Genomic DNA, 18504 nt, shown 5'->3' on the forward strand with positions numbered 1-18504 from the left:
AAGAACACATTGACACCGGTGTGTCAGACCCACCATACTTGCTCCGGACACTGCGAGAGGGCTGTACAAGCAATGATCACACGCACGGCACAGCTGACACACCAGGAACCGCGGTGTTGGCCGTCGAATGGCGCTAGCTGCGCAGCATTTGTGCACCGCCGCCGTCAGTGTCAGCCAGTTTGCCGTGGCATACGGAGCTCCATCGCAGTCTTTAACACTGGTAGCATGCCGCGACAGCGTGGACGTGAACCGTATGTGCAGTTGACGGACGTTGAGCGAGGGCGTATAGTGGGCATGCGGGAGGCCGGGTAGGCGTACCGCCGAATTGCTCAACACGTGGGGCGTGAGGTCTCCACAGTACATCGATGTTGTCGCCAGTGGTCGGCGGAAGGTGCACGTGCCCGTCGACCTGGGACCGGACCGCAGCGACGCACGGATGCACGCCAAGACCGTAGGATCCTACGCAGTGCCGTAGGGGACCGCACCGCCACTTCCCAGCAAATTAGGGACACTGTTGCTCCTGGGGTATCGGCGAGGACCATTCGCAACCGTCTCCATGAAGCTGGGCTACGGTACCGCACACCGTTAGGCCGTCTTCCGCTCACGCCCCAACATCGTGCAGCCCGCCTCCAGTGGTGTCGCGACAGGCGTGAATGGAGGGACGAATGGAGACGTGTCGTCTTCAGCGATGAGAGTCGCTTCTGCCTTGGTGCCAATGATGGTCGTATGCGTGTTTGGCGCCGTGCAGGTGAGCGCCACAATCAGGACTGCATACGACCGAGGCACACAGGGCCAACACCCGGCATCATGGTGTGGGGAGCGATCTCCTACACTGGCCGTACACCACTGGTGATCGTCGAGGGGACACTGAATAGTGCACGGTACATCCAAACCGTCATCGAACCCATCGTTCTACCATTCCTAGACCGGCAAGGGAACTTGCTGTTCCAACAGGACAATGCACGTCTGCATGTATCCCGTGCCACCCAACGTGCTCTAGAAGGTGTAAGTCAACTACCCTGGCCAGCAAGATCTCCGGATCTGTCCCCCATTGAGCATGTTTGGGACTTGATGAAGCGTCGTCTCACGCGGTCTGCACGTCCAGCACGAACGCTGGTCCAACTGAGGCGCCAGGTGGAAATGGCATGGCAAGCCGTTCCACAGGACTACATCCAGCATCTCTACGGTCGTCTCCATGGGAGAATAGCAGCCTGCATTGCTGCGAAAGATGGATATACACTGTACTAGTGCCGACATTGTGCATGCTCTGTTGCCTGTGTCTATGTGCCTGTGGTTCTGTCAGTGTGATCATGTGATGTATCTGACCCCAGGAATGTGTCAATAAAGTTTCCCCTTCCTGGGACAATGAATTCACGGTGTTCTTATTTCAATTTCCAGGAGTGTATGTTCTGTAGGTGATCAGAAGTATTCTGGTACCACTGTGTAACCTGAAATTGACCTCTACACGTCACCAGAGGAGGACTCGCCAGTGTAAAAGGAGGCGGCGACTATTATGTTGTCTGTAGAGCAATAATAGCAGAATTATTCTTGTCCGCAGCTCGTTGTCGTGCGGTAGCGTTCTCGCTTCCCACGCCCGGGTTCCCGGGTTCGATTCCCGGCGGGGTCAGGGATTTTCTCTGCCGCGTGATGACTTGGTGTTGTGTGATGTCCTTAGGTTAGTTAGGTTTAAGTAGTTCTAAGTTCTAGGGGACTGATGACCATAGATGTTAAGTCCCATAGTACTCAGAGCCATTTAGAATTATTCGATCAGGAGAGCACAGTAATTTCAGACGTGAACTAGTCACTGGATGAAGCTGCCCAAGACCGTCGTTGGTGATGTGATTGTGAAGTGAAAACATGAAGGCACAATCGTGGCCAAAGGAAACGTGGCAGACTTCATGTACTAACTGACAGGGACCGTCATCCATTTTAGTGGGTATTTGTAATGTATCGCATGAAATTAACTGAAGCAAGTGACTCACGAGGTCCAAAGCGCTACCTGCATTACAGCTAGCACAATCATTGTGTGTAGGGATGAAAGAGAATGGGGAACAATGAAACTTCCTGGCAGAATTAAAACTGTGTGCCGGACCGAGATTCGAACTCTGAGCAACCCAAGCGCGACTCACGACTGGTCCTCAGAGCTTCAATTCTGCCAGTAACTCGTCTCCTACCTTCCAAACTTCACAGAAGCTCTTCTGGGAACCTTAGGAACGTAGGAGACGCGGTACTGGCAGAATTGAAGCTGTGAGGACGGGTCGTGAGTCGTGCTTGGGTAGCTCAGTTGGTAGAGCACTTTCCCACGAAAGGCAAAGATCCCGAGTTCGAATCTCGGTCCAGCGCACAGTTTTAATTCTGCCAGGAAGTTTCATATCAGCGCACACTCTACTGCAGAGTGAAAACCTCATTCTGGAATGGGGAACAATGGTCGAGCAGTTTCTCATAAGTCATACTTCTGTGCAATCATTGCTAACCGACGCTCAAAGTGTTGCAAAGAGCAACGCTACTGGACGGTGGACTACTTGAGACGAGTGATTTGCAGTGATGAGTTATGCTATACCCTATGGCTATCCGATGGAAGGGTTTGGTTTGGCGAATGACTGGAATTTACCTACTATTATGTGTCACGCCAGCAGTGAAGTACAGAGGAGGCGGTGTTACGGTGTGGTGGTGTTTTTCGTGGTTAAGCGTGGTCCCCTTACTGTACTCAAGAAAACGCTGAATGTGAAAGGATGTGAACACAATTCTACAGCATTGTGTATTGCGTGTAGCAGAGGAGACGATGATTGATGGTATCAACAAGACAATACCCACTGTCAAAAAGCAGCTTCTGTAAGGAAAAGATATGTGGACAATAACATTCCTGAAACGGACTGGCCTCAGCTCTTGAGGAGTGGGCTGCCACTCCTCCACATATTTCCAGCGTCTTATTGAAAGTGTCTCCAACAGAGTTCAAGCCGTCATAACGGCGAACGCTGGACACACCCCATATTATAGGAGTACAGATACTTTCGATCAGGCAGTGTACGAGAGCCAAGAGGCAACAATAAGAATGGGAGATCAAGAGACAAATAGTTACAATAACAAATGCGTGGGGCAGGATATAGTCTTTCTCCTCTACTACTCATTTTTGTGTCAGGGAAGCAATGAAGGAAATATAAGAAACATACAAAAGAGGGATTAAAATTTGGACAGAAACGATATCAGTGATGAAATTCTCAGATGATTTCGATATGCTGTGTGAAAGCGAGGAAGAATTATAGAACCAGTTCAATGGAATGCATAGGCTACTGACCACAGAAGAGGGACTGAGAGTAAACTAAACAACGACAAAGAGTTGAGGAGTAGCAGAAATGAGATCAGCGTCAAACTTGATATTAAAATAGAGGATTACGAAGTAGCTGAAGTGAAGAGATTCATCTGCCTTCGAAGAAAAACAGCAGGTGACAGATGAAGCAAGGAGGATCTAAGAAGTAGATGGGCTTTGGTCCCCTTTTCAAAAGAAATCTTCTAGTAGCAAAAATAGATCTTAATTTCAGAAATTTTTTCTGATAATGTAGGCCATTTGTAAGTAGGCAGTTTAGGTGTTTATGTTGGTAACGCCACGTATCGCTCTATATGAAAATCACTGACTGAGCTGTGTGCAGTCTGTGGCTGGTTTGCATTGTTGGAATTTGCTATTGTAGTGTTGGGCAGTTGGATGTGAACAGCGCGTAGCGTTGCGCAGTTGGAGGTGAGCCGCCAGCAGTGGTGGATGTGGAAAGAGAGATGGTGGAGTTTTGAGAGCGGATGATCTGGACATGTGTCCATCAGAGACAGTAAATTTGTAAGACTGTATGTCATGAACTGTTATATATATACTATGACTTTTGAACACTATTAAGGTAAATACATTGTTTGTTCTCTATCAAAATCTTTCATTTGCTAACTATATGCATATCAGTAGTCAGTGCCTTCAGTAGTTTGAATCTTTTATTTAGCTGCCAGTAGTGGCGCTCGCTGTGTTGCAGTAGTTCGAGTAACTAAGATTTTTGTGAGGTAAGTGATTCATGAAAGGTATAGGTTATTGTTAGTCAGGGCCATTGTTTTGTAGAGATTATTGAAAGTCAGATTGCGTTGCGCTAAACATATTGTGTGTCAGTCTAGTGTTGATCAGAATAGGTAAAGAGCGAAATGTCTGAGTTCTTTCTGTTCTGCTCAGCTGTTTGAAAATCAAAAAATGTAAGAGGTTTATCAGCACAGCAATTCATAAATTTTTCTAAGGGGACGTTTCACAATTAATGAAATCGTGATTGTAAACTGTGGGAGAACCATAAAAGGAGATAATCGAATTGTTTCAGATGTTGTGTTACGGAAATAGGATTGGAATTAAATTGTATAAAAAGGAACGAGGAATTTCTCCGCATCACCAGGGAGGAGAGGAATACTTGTAAACCCCTGACTAGAAGGGAGGACAGTGTTAATGGAGGTGTGTTAAGCCATCAGTGAACAATTTCCATGGTACTGGAGGGAGGCGTAAAGGAGAAAACTCTAGAGGCAGAGTACGTCCAAGAAATAATTGAAGATGTTGGGTGTAAGTGCTACCCTACGATTAAGAGAGCTGCACAGGAAAGATTATCCTGGGCGGACGCGTAAAATTATCCAGAATGCTTACGAAAATAAATGAATTATTTAAAAAAAGGCAGCGTTGATGTAAAGACGACAGGGACTTGCTTACTTGATACAACCAAGCTTAGGTGGGTATTATGTTGTTTTACCAAATAAATCCAAACAGCTTTTAGGATGGTTCCTATTATTAGGCCAAGACCGACACTTGCACCTTCAATTATTCATTATTAGTATTTTAAAATGAAGTAAATGACTATGGTATGTGTTTATTACGTTATTATTATTCCTTTTAGTTCAAGTCATGTATGAACTGCTTTAAGCGTCGGCCATTTATTGTTTTTCCTTAATTTTTTCTGGATGGGCTTTCTTGCATCCCTGCTGCCAGTTACTTCCCGTCTCCTTGGAGAGCTTTCGGGCTTTCAATCCCTTTATTACATTTCCTATATTCTGTTCTGTTTTTTTTTTTTACGGTGTCTAGTGTAATGACCATTTCTGCCATATCTTCCTGTACGTCTCTCAGCTAATTCATTCTTGCTTTTAAAGTATTCCTGGATTCTCTTTGTCGTTCTCCTCGGTGCCATGGTTTTGACACGATCATAGATACTCAGTCCTCTTTTCTTAAAGGATGCTGCGAGTTCGTCAGTATTTTCATATAGTTCCTTGTTTTATCGTAATTCGTATTCTTGTCCGTCTTTCTTGGGCGCTGGGATCTTGCTCAGAACTTTCTTCACTTCGTTTCCATGTTCTGTAGCAAGCGTTCCATCTAATTCTAAATTTCTGGTTTTATCATTGAATTGTACTGCCTGAGTTTTACGTTGAATGAGATCGATTTTTTTTGTTCTAAACGTTTTACCTTAATTGGTGCGATATTTCTATCTTCTTTGCTCTCTACTTTAATGGCATAGTTGGTAACTCTGCTGGTGTTATCCATCCCGTAAACATTTACATTTCTGCACTCCCTTATCTGTTCAGAATTTGGATACTCACATTCTTGTTGGTTAGTTTTGTTGTGCATCATTAGTTCTGTCTTTTCATAAGATATTTACAACGAGGTGATAAATCATGGGATATCTCCTAATATCGTATGGGACCGTATTTTTCCTTGCGTAGTGCAGCAACTGGACGTGGCACGGGCTCAACAAGTCACTGGTAGTCAGAGGTATTGAGACATGCGACATCTATAGCTATCCATAATTGCGATAGTGTTGTCGGTGCAGGATTTTGTAGACGAACTAACCTCTCGATTATGTCCCATTAATGTTCGATGGCATTAATGTCGGTCAATATGAACGGCCAAATCATTCGTTCGAATTGTCCGGAATGTTCTTTAAACCAGTCGCGAACAATTTTGTCAGATGATTTGGTGCAATGTCATCCATGAAAATTCCATCGTTGTTTGGGAACATGACGTCGATGAATGGCTGCAAATAATCTCCAAGCAGGCGAATAACCATTTCGAGTCAATGATCGGTTCAGCTGGACAGGAGGACCCGGTTCTTTCCACGTAAACACCGACCACACCATTATGGATCTACTACCAGCTTGCAAAATGCCTTGTTGACAACTTGGGTCCATGGCTTCGTGAGGTATACGCCACACTCGGACCCTACCATCAGATCTTACCAACTAAAATTAGGTCAGCTGACCATGCCACGGTTCTCCAGTTTATCTAGAGTCAAACCGATACGCTCACGAATGGAGGAGGGGCCCTGCAGGCGATGTCGTGCTGTCAGCCAAGACACTCGCGTCGGTCGTCTGTTGCCATAGCCTATTAACGCCAGATTTCGCCGCACTCTCCTAACGGATACATCCCACATAGATTTCTGCGATTATTTCATACAGCGTTGCTTGTTTGTTAGCACTGTCAACTCTACGCAAACGCCGCTGCACTCGGTCGTTAAGTCGGGTTGTCCGTGGTACGTGGTAATGCCTGAAATTTGGTATTATCGGCACAACGCTTGACACTGTGGACGGCAGAAGACTGAATTCACTCCAGATTTCCGAAACAGAATGTCGCATATTCTAGCCCCAACTACCATTCTAAGTTCAAATCTGTTAACTGCTAACTCGGGGCTATAATCACATCGGAAATTTTTTCACTTGAGTACAAATGACAGCTCCGCCAATGCACTTTTATGCCTCGTGTGCGCAATACTGTAGCCATTTGTATATGAGCATATCGCTATCCCATGAGTTTTGACACCTCACTGTATAGACCTGTATTTTCAACGATCTCATGAAGAATTCCAGTCGCTGCCTTAGCTATTTCTGTTATTATTGCTGCTGTCATTTTCATTTTTTTTTCATTCTGCAAATTCATACAATTTGTTATTCAGATGTAGCTCCTTTTCTAAATTTTGGATTTTTTTACTGTGTAAGTTGTCATTGACACATGAGTCTAACTGAAAAAAAAATCTAATCAATAAATTTGTGTATTCTTTCCTACTGAAGAAAAGTTGTCCGTCTTTATTGAGTGAATTGATCTGACACACACTGATACTGTAGTTGATTCTAACTTTTCGTCCACCTCATATCTGCAGTGCAATTTGTTTTATCGAAGAACAGAAAAGTGCATGTTGTGGGTAGTGGAAGCGATTAACAGAGAAAGTGTGAATGGAGCAAGCGAAGGTCTGAGCCCTCCCGCCGGAGGTTCGAGTGAGCTCCCTCGGGCATGGGAGTGTGTGTTGTTCTTAGCATAAGTTAGTTTAATTAGTATGTAAGTCTAGGGACCGATGACCCCAGTAGTTTGGTGCCTTAAGAATTCACGCACATTTGAACATTTTTGAAGATTTGAGTATTTTATTTTTTGAGCAAACGCACAACGCTTTATAGAGCCTACCTCCAGACGTGTCCTGTATGACGTCACTGGGGCAGAAGCTGTTCTGCCGGTGCAGGCTGGGCGGCACCCAGAATTTGTCGCCCTCTCCAGTGTCCTCCACCAGCGCCTCCTCACTGGAACGCAACACACGTGGCGCAAATGAAAGCTCTCTGCACATGAAAACACACAAATTATCTTACATTTCACAGTCATTTGGTGCGAGACAAGAGAAAAAAATTAACGAGGCAGGCATGAGAAAGTGGTAATGTCGGAAACTTTCTCCTAGTAAGTAGAAATAGATAAAGCAGCTCAGCAACAGTGTTCCACCTACATGTGGTGCTTGTCTCCTTTTACTCAGTCATATACATATATGTGACACTCACACACAATGAGAGTTTCTCATGTGTACAGGAACTACAAATAATTTGTAGAAAAAAGTCCTCTTATTTTTCTTTGGCCAGTTATTTAGTCTATAGTTAAGTTCAAAGTATCCGCCCCGGTAGCTGAGTGGTCAGCGCGACAGCATGTCAGTCCTAAGGGCCCGGGTTCGATTCACGGCTGGGTCAGAGATTTTCTCAAATCGAAAGACTTGCACCCGGCGAACGGTCTACCCGGCGGGAGGCCCTAGTCACATGACATTTACATTTTATTTAACTTCAAAGTAGAAAAACTTAACAATGAAATACCGTCTACTGTCTTCATAGCATCGTTATTATTAGTATGTACTCTTTTATGTTTGTTATTTAGTATTTACTCTTTTATATTTTTTACTAAGCTTGCTATTATATGTTTTGGATTTATTTGAGTCGAGGTACTTCACCTCGATTTTGTTATGATAAACTGATATATTTAACTTGAAAGAGTTTTTTTACATTTGTCTTTGATTTTTTATTTTCTTTATTGGTTTAAAGATTTTAATTATTTCACTTATTTAGTGAAACTTCTTGAGAAAAGTTAATAGAAGAGTTAGTATGTACATTTAGATGGCACAGCTTCGTCGTGAGATCTTAGGTTGTTATGAGAGTTCTTCATTGCCATATCAACACGTAGTAAACACGTATCTATGAAATTTGATCATTTAGTATGTCTCTGATACCTAGTTTTGCCAGAAATTAGAATTATATTAATACCTTCAGCTGCTGATGGGTGTTTATATATGTCAACGGGGACAGGTGAAAATGCGTGCCCCGACCGGGACACGAACCCGAGATCTACTGCTTACATGGCAAACGCTCTATCTATCTGAGCCACCGAGAGCACAGAGGATAGTGCGACTGCAGGAACTATCCCGCGCAAGCCTCCCGCGAGACCCACATTCTCACCTTGCATGTCCACACACTACATTCGTAGTGTCCCACCCCAACACACTCATTACTCGTGGAAGACATTCTTACCACGTCCCGTAAGAGTTCGGGGAATATGTGTGCATCCGCACAGAAGAAGGAGGTCATGTCCGAAAGAACAGACATCATATCCATATAAGTATATAGTTTTGCCAGATCCAGTTTGCAGTAAATCTGGACTTGGGGAGAAATGGTTTAAAAAATCGGCGGGATAAGGACCTATAAGTATGACATGATGCTCCACTACAAACTATTAACGAAGGTCTGAGCATGTAGTTTAGGTTCCCAGATACGTGAGTGGCTTCGTATGCAACAGGACCCAGTATGTTGTCTTCAACGACGAGTGATCGTCAGAGACCAGGGTATCGTCAGGAGTGCCTCAGGGAAGTGTGATGGGACCGGGAAGGTGTCGAAGTTGAGTGACCGTAGAGGATACAAAATGACCTAGAAAAAGTTCCTGGATGGTGTGATGAATGTCTTGCTCTAAATGTAGAAACATGTAAGTTTAATCAAATGAGTAGGAAACGCACGATGTTCTAATACAACAAATATAGTGTGCTACTTTGCACAGTCACGTCGATTAAATATCTGAGCGTGGAGCTGCAAAGCGATGTAAAATGGAACGAGCACCTGAGGGTGGTGGTAGGGAAGGCGAGTGGTGAACTTCAATTTATTCGGAGAATTCTAGAAAAGCGTAGCTCACCTATAAAGGAGACCACGTACAGAACACTAGAGCGACCATTCTTGACTATCGTTCGAGGAAATTGTTACCACTAGGTTCGATCAACACGCGAGTGTTAGGGAAACGCTTCGTGAACTTAAATATGAATCACTGGACGGAAGACGATGTTATTTTCACGAAACTCTGTTGAGAAAATTTAGAGAACCAGTAGTTTAACCTGACTGCAGAATGAGTCTACTGCCGCCAACGTACAAGCAGATTTGAGATGCTGCAGTTCGGACTGATTAATCATACTTTCTGATACACTGGAATGAAACGATACTTACATCAGATGGAATTCCGTGAATTACATGACGGGAAGAAATTTCGACAGGTGCTACAGTGCTGCAAATTTAACATACCTAGATCACACTGTATAGAGGAGCTCGACGTTCGGTGGGTCTGTGAGCTACCGATAATGGTTTTTTCGTAGTAAGACGACACGAAACTCTTGAGTATATTCCTTTTTCGGTATTGACACGATTATTTATCTATATATGAACCAAGTTATGTCTGATAGTGGATCTCAGCTGCACGAAGAACCAGTCTTTTTTTTCCTGTTGTTCCTAATCGTCAAGTGTTTAACTAAATCGAAAGCCGCTAATCAGCTCAAAGTTCACCTGGATGGAGATGAGGACACGTCTAAAACGCACACTTGTGCTAGACAGCGTGATCGGATCGAGCGACCTGGATTTTATCCGACTGTCGCCCACCCAGGCTTACGGACCTGTAAGTTAAATAACGCTGCCACTCCAGTACGTGGTTCTCAATTATCGCTCTACACCCTGTGCTAAGAATCGTTAGAGGCCAGGGGGGCCCACAATTTCGGATCGCTACCGGCTCTCTCAGGATCTATGGCAGCGACAAATGTTTGGCGTGGCGAGTCGCTGGTGCCTTTCTCGAAAGCAAATATTTCAGTCCAGTTGTCGTCTCCACAAATTTTAATACTTGCAGTTGACATATTGACTAAAATATTAATTTGAGTGTAAGACACATATAAGCTAGCTGTGATATCCTTAATGACAATTTCTTGTATAGATACGTAATTATTATAATACCCTACCGTACATTGTGGATCAACGTTGAAAAATAGTTATAACTGTACCCAACAAAAATAAATATTTCAGTTACAGGAAGCAGTGGTTATTAGCGTTATTAGTAGGGTGTCTGGAGTGCACAGAATAAGGAAACGGATTTTATAATTTCGTTCAGAAAGGGATTTTCTTGATGCTTGTTCCATAGCGCTTGTACAGGGTAAACATCTTACAAAATCAGAAGAATAAGTGTGGTGTGGGATGACTTGCCAAGAGCTTTTTTTGGGTTCTGTACCTCGAGCGTTAAAAACGGAGCCCTCATAAGGTTATTTTTTGTGTATGCGCCTGTGTATCTCTCCGACTGTTCAAATTTGAGATCTGTGGTCCGTTGGCGATGTAATGAACGTTAGCTTCTAAGTCAGTGCAGTCAAAAGATACGGCCATTTAAGTTAAATATTTTGATACTTGCAAATTCACTCATCAGAACGTATAAGACTCTCCCTGAAATTTGGCAAGCAGAAAAGTTTCTCAGTGCAAGTAAAGTAAAAAATCCGAAATTGTTAATCTGCAATTATATGATACGAACTTTTTTTTCTTTTTTTTTTTAATTTGGTAGCCGGCTATATGTCTGTACCCCCGTCTGCTAAGACCCCTACTTCTCAGGAATTGTTGGACGTATCAATTTGAAATTTATGTCATATGTTAAGGTCTATAGTCCTTTGGTCGTGTAAAAATGTTAAGCTTCTAAGTGAATGCAACCAAAAGATACGCCCTTTTGTCTCACCTCATTAAAACCTATAATGTACTTCCCACTGACGCACAATCACGAAATTTTGCAAGAAGAAATGTTTCACAGTACACATTAAGAAGAAGAATCAGAAAATTATTAATTTGCAATTACATCACACCAGAAAATATTTCTTTTGTCATTTGTAATGCAACTTCAAACATGAAATTAAAACATTCTCGAATGTCTTGCAATCCCTGGGACCGATATCCTGGCAAGAGCCATGTCGTTAATAGGCAAAAAATCATTCTCGATTCCAGGAATGGATGAACTGTCTATACACGAAATTAAGTTTGTACGGAACCCTCAGTGCGCTAGACTTACTCACACCTGACCAATTGTTTTTCTGAAACGACCACAAAGTGTCTTTAGTTAATAAAAGCGAATGTCACTTGCGATGCAACCCTGGAAAGCAGTTTGTAGTACACAACACCTTCGTAGTGTCACGAGGTAAATAATATTACCTTTTGAAGACATGTACAAGCTTTTACTTTGTTAAGCTTCAACCATCAATCCATTGTTTTGTGAAGTTAATATAAAGGAAAAAGATATTCAGTATGTATATTCGATGAGGGAGCTAATAACATTCGAGCAAAAATGCATACATGCAGTATACCTATACCCGACTGTTGGTTTTGGTGTACGGTGGTTACAATAGCCTACTGGCCATCCTAATTTAGGTTTGATTTCCGTACGTAGCTTTAGGCAAATGCCGTATGGTAAGGTGGATTGGCTCTAGTTTAATATATTGAAGGTATTTTGTTCGTTTCTCACGTAAAGCAAGAGTTTTAATTCGCACCAAAAACATTCTTCTCCTCTGGCAATGCCAAGCGAAAAACGCCGTGCATCACAGTTGTTAGCAACCCGCCTTAAACAAAATGATGTCACCCGGCCATCGATTAGGGTGAAGTCGGTTTAGATTAGACAGTGACAGGAGCAGATGTTGCACGAAATGATATCTTTGTGTCTTGCATGCACGCAAATTTTGTTTTTGTATCATTATTGAAAAATCAGAAATAAAAAAAAAACGTTTAAGTGTTAGTGAATGGTGGTTTCGAGAAATCCATTCGGTACTACACAGTTCCATATCACACATACTTCTTTTCTTATCATCCAGATCTTTTCGTCTTTATAGAACAGGATTGTGAATGACCAAATTAATTTCGTCATAACGTTTGCCGTCATTCAGACTTATCAAAAATATACAGGTATTTTACTTTATGATAACAAAAACATAGACGCACAGACATGAACGCCCAGTTGTATGTTAAGATGGTCAGACCTTGAATTTTATACATTCACATATATTAGTAATAGCGCCGAATATGTTATCGAATGATTGCTATTAATTATTTTAATAAACACTAGTTTTGAATCAACTACATGCGGCTGTAAAGGCTGACAATCGATTGCTAACGATTGTAGTTGTGGGTATTGATGTACGGCAGTTGCATAAAAAGAGCGGGCTTAAGTTTCATTTCAGAAATTAAAAAATTGCTTTTCTATTGTGTATACACTCTAAACGACCTTATAGTAAAGCTAATAACCACTCCACCATGTAAATGAAAGATCTACTTTTGTTGGGTACAGTTATAACTATTTTTCGACATTGATCCACAACACCTGGTAGGCCGTTGCATTGATTATGTATCTAAAAAAGAAATTGTCACTTCTAGCTTATACGTATCTTACAGTCAAGTTAACGTTTTAGTCAGTATGTCAACCGCAGGCATTAAAATTTGTGGAGACGACAAGTGGACTGACATATCCACTTTCGAGAAAGCCACCAGCGATCAGGCACGCCAAACAGTTGTCGCTGTCATAGCGCCTGACAGGACTGTGGGAGAACCCAAATTATTTGCTCCGGGGCCTCCAACGATTCGTAACAGAGCATGTAAGGCAGGATTTCTTATGTCTATTCCGCTAACAGATAATTGCTTCTAGTACGGGTCTAGCACGTGCTCGTTAAGACTCTTTTGAATAGCTTAGTTTTATGTACCTCTCTTTGTGAGCTACAGAAAAGTAGTGTTAGCTCCGTAAAATTTGGCTTGTTTGATAAATGGTACATAACTTTTCCAGTCTTTTCTGAATGTGTTGTATGAGGTTAGATTTTCCATACAGATTGAAAATCACCCTGTGTGGATGTATATATAACGCGTAGTCAAATGAAAACGAGACAGTAAGTAAAAAAATTAGGAAACTCTTTAGTATTTCAAAACTAACGGCCATAACTGTTAACACATTTATCCCACTGTGAGACAAAAAGATCAGTGCCTTCGTGGAAAAAGTTTGCGGTTATCTATGTAACCATGATTGCACCCAGACGTGCACCTCTTCGTCCGAAGTAAACCTACGGCCATGAAAGTCTTTCATCAGGATTTCAAAAATATGGAAATCGCAAGGGAAGAGATCGGGACTGGAGTATGTGTAAGGGGTTCCCAGCGAAAGTACTGCAGCGTGCTGAAATCAACCTTGGCAACATGTGGGCGGGTAAATATGTCAACAATTATGTCGATTATTTTTAAAGTAATAAATTTTCCAACTGTCTCGTTTTCATTTGAGTGCTCTTTCTTTCCATATGTTCCGTTTTCATTTGACTGCGCCTTTTAATACAAAAGGTGCTAGAGGTATACGTGCACATATATTTATTGGTGACTAAGGTCAGTGTACTGAACAATATGAAATCAGTATTTATTTCATTTGCAGACTAATAATTATAGCTGGTAGGAGTAATATGTTTTTAGATTGGTTAGTACCTTCAAATACATGTGAAAAGAGGAAGTCATTAATGCTTATTTTCGCTTGACAGCAGGTTAAGTGTTGAAGTGTGGATGTGAGGACGCAAAACGGTTAGTCTATACTGAGAGGTATAGTCAGCTTAAGTGGTACAGTTACGACGTCAGATAGTAAATTGTGTGACGTGTTTGCGGGAAGACTATTAGACACAGAGAAAATACAACCGTCACACTGAAGTGGGCAAATATTGAGGTACCAATGACCGCAACATCTAAAAAATGGCTCTGAGCACTATGGGACTTATCATCTATGGTCATCAGTCCCCTAGAACGTAGAACTACTTAAAGTTAACTAACCTAAGGACATCACACACATCCATGCCCGAGGCAGGATTCGAACCTGCGACCCTAGCGGTCACGCGGTTCCAGACTGAAGCGCCTAGAACCGCATGGCCACACCGGCCGGCGACCGCAACATCTGCATTTATAATCTCTAACACCGTTTGTAATGCTAATCAGTATGTGATTTTACTTGTACAGTTTAACCATACCCAACTCGTATACGTGAAAGTTAAAAAAAGAATTATGCACGTTTGTATAGTTGAGTGAATGCTGTTGATCTTTCTGTCCTTTATTAAGAATTACTCATAAGCGCTCACTCCTCTTCTTCGTTTAGAAGTCACCAATCCTCTGTAAACCAGTTTCATTTTATCCACATGTATTTCGGAGTCTTAGCACTGCTGTATTTAAAAGTTCATTATCTGTGGTCGAAAATTATACGTGTGGTAGACGTATGTAAATGTCATACTATATCATAGCTGTGTAACATAATAATACACTACGTTTTGATTGCACGAGTTCCTGGTAATCCTCGAAATCAATGGTTTAAATAGATACTTGGAAACGAGACGATTATTCTCTCACATTGCAATGCATGGCTCATGACGGAAGAGATGGGACACGCAGAAAATATCAAAAAGACAGGAAAATATCAAGGTTTAACTAATCGACGTCGAGGTCATTAGGAACAGATTCGACAAGGTTGGAAAGGAAAATTTTTAGTGTGATTTGCAACGGATCCACCCCAGCATTTGATTTATTGGTTTATGGAAATTACAGAAAACGTAAATCAGTATGGCTGAACGTTGATACTTGAAACCTGTTTCTCTTGAATCCGACTGTAGCATCTTAACAGGATGGGGTAACAAATCTGGGGGACAGAGAGAGAGAGAGAGAGAGAGAGAGGGAGAGAGAGAGAAACACTGATGATTGACAAGACCAAGATGGGCCTCCACGGGCAGTGGTGAGCGCGAAATGTTGAGCGCCTGCTGTGTATGTACTGAAATTCCGTGGCAACCCTTGCAACCTCAAACGAAACAACTTTCTTATCTACCACTGCGGTCTGCAGTCATCGAAATATTTCGTTCATCTGCTGCCGCAGCTCCCTGGCAATGACCACTGCTCGTGATCGCTGCGGCGGTTTTCTCGATCTCTCTGCTGCCCTAGTCACGATCCCTATTGAAGACCGCATGAACGAACCCGAGTTATCCCATCAAAGACACCCGCCTCTGTGTGATATTCGATGAAAACTTAGAGAATTTTGATAACTAAAATCACGATGTTGATGATTGCTACACTACCGGGGCAAACTCGCTATTTGTTATAAGCACATTTGAAACTTCTAATTTGTTGGGCCGATTTGATTGTGACGTCAGAGCGTTTAGATGCTATCAGGGATGGTATGTTGCGTGCCTACCTGACTTCTGTTTTCGAAGAAATCCACAATGAAAACTGGTGTCAAATAATGGACAGTTCCCTACTAATGTAGCACAACAATAACGCTAAAATGAGTAATGTTTATCTCCAACTCAGCCAGTGTCTTAAAGTACGTCAAAGTTTTCAGGTAAAAAGATCAAAACGTAACTCCACAAACTAAAGATTTCCTTTGTAATATCCAGCTAATTAGCTTGTTACCGAAAGGCAGTACTGTAGTAATAAAAAAATTGTTACACGCTGTCAGTAAACAAACAGATTTGGTAGCCGTGGACTTTCCGCATGAGAGCGAACACTAATTAATCAAATTTAGCTGCGTGGTGCATAATTCATGTTGACATTGTGCATGGGATTGGACACGCGGCCACAACACAGGTGGAAATGTCTGCATGTGGGGAATGAAGTGCGCAAAATTTCAAGATGAATAGTGGTTTTTTTTTCTTTTTTTTCCTGGCTTTGTGGTTACAATTTGACATTATTTTCGATAGATACTCTTGTAAAAACTAACGCATACAACGCGAACCGTCAAGAATATGCGGACTGGTTTCCTTTTATAAATTTCAACGTTACTCGCAGCTTCTTGTCAGGAATTACAGTGATACTACTATGCTCACTATTACTTTGTTTTGTCCATTATAATTATCCAGGCTGTTATGCCGTGGTCGGTTGACGAATTCTGTGTCGATTCCCAACGTTTCGTCTCCGACTGCGGGAGACATCTTCAAGCAGTCGGACACAGAATTCGTCAACCGACCACGGCATAACAGCCCGGATAATTATAATGGACATGATATTTCCGGCCGTGAAAGTCTACATTTTAGTATTACTTTGTTTGTCACTTTTTAGATAATTGATTACTGATACTTGTCACGCGTACTACAATTAGTGTCTGAAAGCATTCACTTTCTTCGACGTATTAATGTCAAATGATGGCTTTTAGAAACAAGAAAGTCCCTTTGTCTCCTCAGCCGTCTTGATGACTGTTGTGCGCTAGACGGCTGTAGGTGAGGCAACAACGATCAGCTTTAGTGCGTCTACATAAATACTCTGGAAACCGCAGTGAAGTGCACGGTAGAGGATAATCAGCATTGTACCACACGTTAGGATTTCTTCCAGTAAAATCTCGTACGGAGTGTGGGACGACGATTGCTTAAATGCGTCTTTGAACGCTGCAATTAATCTGATTTTATCTTCACGGTCATTAGGGCGCAGTACATAGGAGGCTTAGTATATTTGTAGACTCTTCACTTAATACTCTTTTTTGAAGCTTTGCAAGTTGGTTTTTGTGGGGGTACTTGGCGTCTATCTTCAAGCGTCTACCAGTTCATGTTTTTCAGCATATCCGTGACGCAAGCAATCCTGTGACCATTCGTGCTGCATTTCTTTGAATATGTCCAACATCCCATGTCAACCTACTTGGTACAGACCCCAAAAAGCTGAGCGATGTTTTAGATGGGACGCACAATAGTTTTATAAACAGCCTCCTCTAAAGACTGCATCTTCCCAGTGTTAAACGAATTAACCGAAGTCTGCTACCTACTCTAACTATGGTTAAGCCGATGTGATCGTTGCATTTCATATCCCTAGGAATTGTTACACCGAAGTATTTGTATGAACTGACAGATTCCAATTATCATTTATTGGTATTGAAATCAAAGGATACTAACTTTTTGCGTTTTGAAATAAACAGTTTCACAATTTTGCACATTTAAAGGAAAGTACTAGTTTTTACACCACTTTGAAATCTCATCAATATGTGACTTAAAATTTGGGCCCTTTTTTAAGATGGTACTTCATTATAGATAACTGCATCGTCAATGTTTCCTGACATATCATTAACAAACAATAGGAACAGCAAGAGCCCCAAAATACTTCTCTGAGAAACGTTTGAACTTTCTACTTTTGTCGATGACCTTACCCACGATATGCTGCATCTCCACTACCAAGAAATCCTCAATATAGCCACAGTTCTGTTAGATATTTGGTATGATTTTACTTTTGGTAACAAAAGCTGGTATAATACCGAGACAAATGCTTTTTGGAAGCCACTAGATACTGTAACAATCTGATGCGCTTGAGCCATGGGTTTCAGAATGTTTTGCGACAGAAGCACACGTTGGCTTTCGCATGACAAATATTTTCAGAATCATTGCTCATTGGCATGGGGGAGATCATTCTTTTCAAGAATTTTAAAATCAGAATATGCTATCGGATCCTGGAACAGGTGGATGTCAATGAGATAGGACGGTAGTTTTGTGGGTCACTTCTTCTAAGCTTCTTGTAGACAGGTGTGACCTGTGCTTCTCCCAATCGATGGACACCGTTTTTTATTTGAGCCATCTCGGTTAAAATGAAAGCTAATTCAACTGCAAAGTCTGTATGGGTCCGTCAGGAATTCCGTCGGGCCCAGGAAACTTTTCCAAGTTTTCAGTTTCAGTTTTTTCTCAATACCATTGGCTGTAATACCTAGGGCACTCAGCTTTGAAATGGTGCGATAATTAAGCTGGGGAAATAGGCCAGTACTTACTGTTTCCTCCTGTATAAAGAAGCATTTGAAAACAATGTTTAGCGCTTTTGCTTTTCATAAGCTTGCAGGCTTTCATGGCCATTGTCATGTGTGATAAAATCGTTAGAGCCATTAGGCTGCATCATACTCCTTTTCAGACTTTTTCAATGCTCGTCGTT

At 42.1% G+C, this 18504-nt stretch overlaps 1 protein-coding gene across 1 annotated transcript in view; it reads right to left on the reverse strand.

Moving 5' to 3' along the window:
- LOC124613229 (synaptotagmin-5) overlaps positions 1-18504 on the reverse strand; it is a 128902-nt gene that overhangs the window by 72090 nt on the left and 38308 nt on the right. The window contains exon 2 of the mRNA XM_047141904.1: positions 7448-7560. Coding sequence (XP_046997860.1) covers positions 7448-7560 — 113 coding nt within the window. The remainder of the gene's footprint in view (positions 1-7447; positions 7561-18504) is intronic.

This window comes from Schistocerca americana, chromosome 4, assembly GCF_021461395.2.
Source record: "Schistocerca americana isolate TAMUIC-IGC-003095 chromosome 4, iqSchAmer2.1, whole genome shotgun sequence".
Lineage (NCBI taxonomy): Eukaryota > Metazoa > Arthropoda > Insecta > Orthoptera > Acrididae > Schistocerca > Schistocerca americana.